Source organism: Vespula pensylvanica, chromosome 14, assembly GCF_014466175.1.
Source record: "Vespula pensylvanica isolate Volc-1 chromosome 14, ASM1446617v1, whole genome shotgun sequence".
Classification (NCBI taxonomy): domain Eukaryota; kingdom Metazoa; phylum Arthropoda; class Insecta; order Hymenoptera; family Vespidae; genus Vespula; species Vespula pensylvanica.
Genome location: NC_057698.1, coordinates 4232518 through 4239470, shown reverse-complemented (window position 1 = coordinate 4239470; position 6953 = coordinate 4232518). Strand labels below are relative to the sequence as shown.

At 27.4% G+C, this 6953-nt stretch overlaps 2 protein-coding genes across 2 annotated transcripts; one reads left to right on the top strand and one right to left on the bottom strand.

Annotated features, from left to right (window-relative positions):
* Nucleotides 1-3028: 3028 nt before the first annotated feature.
* Nucleotides 3029-3391, bottom strand: LOC122634209 (alpha-crystallin A chain-like). The gene has a single exon (XM_043822913.1). It carries the CDS (start codon nucleotides 3389-3391, stop codon nucleotides 3029-3031), a length of 363 nt encoding a protein of 120 aa, XP_043678848.1.
* Nucleotides 3392-5713: 2322 nt separating this feature from the next.
* LOC122634228 (protein lethal(2)essential for life-like) lies at nucleotides 5714-6312 on the top strand. Its single transcript, XM_043822957.1, has one exon. It carries the CDS (start codon nucleotides 5771-5773, stop codon nucleotides 6299-6301), a length of 531 nt encoding a protein of 176 aa, XP_043678892.1. The 5' UTR covers nucleotides 5714-5770; the 3' UTR covers nucleotides 6302-6312.
* Nucleotides 6313-6953: the final 641 nt, after the last annotated feature.

Genomic DNA, 6953 nt, shown 5'->3' with positions numbered 1-6953 from the left:
TGTAAGGAGAAGCTCTTGTTCGGACGATTTTTCTCTTTTAAAAGATTCCATTTGTTTTTTTTTTTTTTTTTTTTATTTATATCTTGCTTATTCTCTCTCTCTCTCTCTTTCTTTGATAACTATTTTAACATTCGACTTTAACATTTTTTAAACGTAAACTGTGAGATCATAAAGATGAATGAATGATCATATTTGAAAAAAAAAAAAAAAAAAAGAAAAAAAAAGATAATTGGTAGTTCAAATAGAATTTTTATTGCAAAGATCGATGGAAAAAGAACGATAAAATTGTTATCAATCGATATAAAAAACGTAAAAACGGGGTCCCGTTCTGTGTCACACTTTCCAAGATCGAAAATGGCTGAAGCGAATCGAATCTAATCGAATCGAATCAAATCGAACGAGAGAATAAGAAAGAAAGAAAGGAGGATGGAAAGAAGGAAGGAAAAAAAAATGATTCTTAACGTAAGAAGAGGTAGAGAGAGAAAAAGACAGTTAGATTACATTTCCTTCGTTCGATTTTCTTTGCTCGCTCGGTTCCTTCGTTAGCGGTTTCGAGAGTAAAGTATCATGGAGTTAGCTAATTGGTTAAACGCCTCGGGCAGCCACTTTGGAAGTCCATGAAACATTCTGTTTTTTTCTTCTTGTATTTTTAATCTCCTATTTCTTTTTTTCAAAGATATAGAAGATTAGAAAGATAGAAAGAGAAAGAGAAACTCTAAGTATATATTCAATATCTCGATAATATCTTCAACTATGTTATATACCGAGGAAAGAGGCATAACTACATGTACATACATTCGTACACAGATACGCGTGCGCGCTCGCACGTACCACGTGCATACACATACACACACACACAACATACACACACACTCAGAGGATGAGTTTTTTTAACACGAGACAAAATATCTCGAAAACAAAGCAATGTTTGAAAATATAGTTTGAAACAAAGTTATTTCATTTCGAAGAACAAATAAAATAGTATTATTCTTTTTATTTTGTGGATATGACGCTGTTAAATAGTTATATTCTCTTTAAGAAAAATAAAAAGGATCGAGCTTTTCACATTTACAAGCAAAAACCAGCGGAGGAAATTATTGCAAAGTGTTTAAAAAATAAAAGGATAAGAAAGACGTCATTTATAAATGATTCCATAACAAGATATACTGTCTAGCACTTTTCCACAAGGATAAGTTTAACGAAAGCAAAGGAAATAAAAGTATCAAAGCGATGCAACGTATGTTTATCTAAGTTCCTTAGAAGAAAAATTGTTTTTCAATGTGATATTTGCAATGTATCCTTTTATATGAATCATTTTAAAGATATTAATTAAAAAAATTTGTAAACTATATCAGTTGATATTATATGTAATACTATCTTCTATTTAATCATCATACGTAATTTCTAAGTAAAATTAATGATAAAGAAAAACAATATAATGCGCGATGACACGGGCCGACTATCAACTAAACATCTCAGATAAATAACGTTAGTAGCGTATTCAGAGCTGTGATGCAAATGGGTTAAAATGAGATCTTTTTTATTAAAATCAGTCAAAAATTACGATTGTATCCATTGTTGGCGTAAATCCTCATAAAATCAGAAGTGATAAATAACCTTAACTCTTGATATAGCTTAATACTATTATTTACACAAACAATTTACACGCATATACACATTGCTTTTTATGATATTTTTTATATGATTTATATGATATATAATTAAGTTTAAGCTTAGTTATAAATAGTACGATAAAAATCAATATTATTATGTTAGCAGAACATGTTAATAGAATTCATTCGTTATCATATTAACAGTAATCTAAAATTATGATCTTTTACTCGGTCGGCAAAGGAATTTTATTTTTCTATTGATAATGTCTACTTTATCCAGTGATGGTAAAACACAGAAGATAAATAACATAAGACGCCTTTTTGGATTCAAATATTATGTTCTTCTTTAGTTCATTTCAATGTTCACTAAGTTTTCATATTGAGCCTAAAGATTATTAATTTGTTTATTATATGTTTAATTTTATTACAATTAATCGTAAATAATGTAAATATATCAAAGAATTTACATATTTGAAATATACTTAATAATGGTTTTGGATAATAAAATGATTTACCGTAGAATTTAATATTTTTCGCATGAATGCATTTTATTGAATTGAAAAAATCTTCATACATTTATTTCTTGAATGTACTTTCAAATATTGGTAATTCTACAAGACTAAAATAATTTATTTAGCAAAATTACTTTTAATGTAATATAATTTTGTTAGTTTCTCAATCAGATTTGGTTTATTTAGAGTTGTATAACTTAATTATTCTTTATTAACTTATCTTAATAAATTATGACTCACATTATTAAAAAGTAACTGCAAATGGAGCATTATGATTGGCTCCAATAGTTCTGTTATTTGTTGTTCATATGCGAAATTATTTACATACATGTTTGTTAATATTGTGCACATAGAGTTTAATAATAAAGAGTCTTGTGTATATATATTTTATTATTTATAAAATTATTATATATTATTACATATATATATATATATATATATATATATATATATATATATAAATTGAACTCATTTAATTAGGAAAAGCTGATACAGAAGAAAGTTAATCACAATCAAATACGATTTATAAAAAAAAATTATTTCTTTTATTGTATAAAATGTTCATATATCTCAGAAATTATAAAATTTTATCTTATAAGAGAAGTTAAAATAATACACTTCATTGAACATATAATAATTCTTTCATAATGGTAAAGAAATACAAAGACTATTAGACTATTTTTTAAGCCGTTTTGATTGTTTTGTTCTCTTCGTTGTACTAAACTTTTCTAAGTCAGTAAACCTTGCTCTTTTTGAACTTTAACAGGTTTTGGCCTTTCATTGTATGTTGTCCTATAATTCTTTTTTTGTTATTTAATGCCTATATTCTCTTAGGAATGACGATAATAAAAACTCCATCATTTTGAAGAGAACATAGATGATCTAGATCGCATTGCTCTAAAATCATATACTTCCTAAGAAATTATCCTGACTCAACGACATTTCCTGCTTCTCCTTGTGCTTGCCTTTAATCATAACGTTCTTTCCTATCACCTTTACAGTCACCTTATCTGGTACAAATTGTAAAACATCTAAAGTTACTTGAAACTTGTTTTTATCAGTTTCTACGGTCGATGTACCAAATATTTTGCATGTCACATTTATGTTATATAGATAATGATGATATAGCAAATACTGGCAACGTCCATATACTAAAAGATCTGTATCTGTATCATATGGGATCCAAAAAGATGGCAGATTTTCAGGATTAATTGATAAAGCAAAATGTTGCTCAAAAGTATAGTAAAGACGATCCAAATTCTTCATCAATCTAAAAACAATATTGAAAACAGACATAGCCTTTTTTGGCTATTATTCAAGAAATGATCAAACAATTTATTCTATCTTTCTTTTCTTCTCTGATCCAAAACTAATTGATTTGCCAAATATTGACTAAATAAATAATTAATCTTTGAAAGATATTCCTACTACTATTGATGAATATATCTTATTGATTTTCAATTCGTATCATAGTCTCGATAACAATCTCAATTTTTGTCCATTTAAATAATTCAACAGGCAATGAAAATTCATCATACATTCATCATACATTCATACATACATCATACATCCATCATACATCATACATCATACATCATACATCATACATCATACATCATACATCATACATCATACATCATACATCATACATCATACATCATACATCCATACATCCATACATACATCATACATCATACATCATACATCATACATCCATACATACATCATACATACATCATACATCATACATGCATCATGCATACATACATACACACACACATACACGTACACTACATACTAAAAGCCGGTTCAAGGAGGGTAGTTAGTTCAACCAATAGAAAGCACATTCTGGAAATGCAGAGAACTCTGCCGAATCGAATTTGTTAAAAGTAGCGCGAAATTTGAATGAACGTGCACATCTGTTTGATAAAATATGATTTCATCTGGAATATTAAAGATACGTAAATACGTACTAATTTTATCTTTACATTTTTATTTCATCGTATGATTTGTTATATGTCTTAATAATAATAAATGATTTGTGCGTTATAATTAAATATTTTTGAAAATGAATTTAAAGACGAGAATATACGAATAAAGTTGAATTGAAGTCAAATTTATCTATCAAATTTATCATCGATCATTCAAGAATTTTATTCATTCGTATGACAAAATTTATAATTAGGATAAAAATGTTATTATAGTTATAATAAATGAATTCCATTTTTTAATGTAGTTTATTTTCGTTAAAAAATGATGCGAAGAGTGTGCGACCTCACCTATGCAAAACCGGTTTGTTCGAAGATTAATCGATCGAAGGATCTCCTTTATCAGACAAGTAGAATAACTTTCTGAAAGAACTTGTTAAAAAAAAAAATGTTTCCGGTTATGCGAACGGTTTTATCGAAAGGAAAGACGCAAAAGTTCCTTTTCGTTCTTACTATGTAAACAATTCAATGAAAAGAAAAAATAATTTGTAAATTACTAGATTTTGTCGTTTGCAAATATGGAAAATACAAAAGGATTTAACAAAAAATCGATAGATACAGCACATGTTAGATTACGAAATGATGGATCTAGAAGGTAGCTTTATAAAAAGAGAACTATCATCATCAACATATTGTAATCTTTGAGGTTTCAATGAAACCATTTGAAAAATATTTAATTACCTATAATAATCAGACTAGTCATGACGTTTTCTTGGAATACAAAGACAAATAAGTTTTTTTATTTAATTTTATTTTTTCTTAACAATCGCTCTATGGAAACAGTTAGTCTTATTTCAAGGAACTTTGAATATAAAAATACAATTTATTTTTACTTCGAATATCCAAGATCAAATTATATTCGTATTGGTTTTGATCATCGTTATAATATCATCGATTTAAACTAAACATTCTTATTTCTCTGCCTGGTGTTTGATATATAATGTAAAAGCACGGTTTAAATACTTAAATAATAATTCTCTCAATTGTCTTTAAAAATTTGGTTGAAAAAGAAAAATAAAACGGAAGAAAGATAAAGAATTTTAAGATATTTTTGAAAGTGTAGCTTCTGTAATTGATAATTTAAAAAATTTTACGATATCGAGAACTATTTTTGAAAAGTAGAACGAAAAAATATACATAATGAAAAGATATTGACAATTTGTAAATTCATATCTACCTTCGAACGAACGATGAAGGATCAATGAAAGTTTATATTTTAAAGAGATTGAAAGTTCTAGGGCAACAGAGATTTTTTAAATAGAAAATACGAGTCATTTTAAATAATTTATTTCAAAATCGAAATAGGATTTTATTAGATGATAATGAATCAATCAATAAAATAAAATATCGAGAACAAGAAAACTGACAATATTTTATACACAGAAGTATCAATGAAAACGCATCGGCGCTATCGTTTCTGGACACTTCGTAAATGTTCGGCTTAGAGATCGGGCGATCAATAAAAGTCCAGGTTGAAGCCGGCAACTGACAGTTTTAGTCGAACAAGCAAGGAGCATATAGACAAATTTTGAGAGAACTCTAAACGAATATAACAATGCGATAATAGAAAAAAAAAAAGATAGAAGAAGAGAAAGAATAAGAAAAAGAAATCATTCTTTATTTGACGAAGAAGAAATAAGAAGAAATATTTTAAAAAATGTCTCTGTTTCCATTTATTTTTTCCGATTGGTGGGAGGATTTGGAACGACCACATCGTCTGATGGATCAAAATTTTGGTTTAGAATTGAATCCTGAACAACTTTTAACTATTTCAAATAGAATGGACATCCTAAGACAAATGGAAAGATTCCCAATGAGTTATTATCGTCCATGGATCGAATTAGTTCGTCAGAAAGACAATGGTTTTTCGACTGTTAACGCTGATAAGGATAAATTCCAGGTTGTTCTAGACGTTCAGCAGTTTCAACCGAACGAGATTGACGTTAAAGTTGTTGATAAATTTGTAGTTGTTACGGCTAAACACCAAGAGAAACGTGATGAACATGGATGGATCTCAAGACAATTTGTTCGTAAATATATAATTCCTGAACAGTGTGATATCGATCAAGTTACATCGAAATTATCTTCCAATGATATCCTGACGGTTATTGTACCGAGAAAGGAAGTACCAAAGATTGAAAACGAAAGAACGATTAAGATCGAATATACTGGAAGACCTGCGATCTAAATTATTTTTTAGAAACAACAATAATAACAACAGTAGTAGCAAAGCAACGAAGAAGAAAAGAAATAAAACGGAAAATGTTTCTTCTTTAACAAAAAAAAAAAAAAAAAAAAAAAAAAAGAAAAAAGAAAGAGAGAGAAAATCGCACAAATCTTCAAGTTTTATTCCTATTTTTATAATTATACTTTTTTTTCGCATTAAATTCCTCATTATGGTTAGAATAAAAAAGAATATTTTTTTCTTGAATTGCTATTTTCAAATGCTATTATGATCGTGAAGAAATATATTAAATATTATAGTTTCTTTATTCATTAGGACAATACTAGTAACCATTAATCGAATATTCATCTATGTATAACCGAGAACAACTAACAAATATGTGTGTTTTCATTATATTCTTTTTCGTATTTGTAGATATATGTTTTCTTTTTTTTATAATTTAACAAATACACACATGTTACTGCCTAATTCGAAATATCATCACACTTGGTTTTATAATAATTTTCACCAACAATGAAAACAGATTCTAATTCTTGATCAATTTTGATGAACAAGATCTCATTTTAAAAACGAAGGTTTAATTTAAGATTTCTTCCACTTTTTCGAATTTTTGAAAAATCTATTTTCTTTGAAAAAAATCATGTTAAAAATGATA

Coding starts and splice junctions, on each gene's coding strand:
- LOC122634209 (XM_043822913.1), bottom strand. CDS start 3,391: ATGAAGAATTTGGATCGTCTTTACTATACTTTTGAGCAACATTTTGCT.
- LOC122634228 (XM_043822957.1), top strand. CDS start 5,771: ATGTCTCTGTTTCCATTTATTTTTTCCGATTGGTGGGAGGATTTGGAA.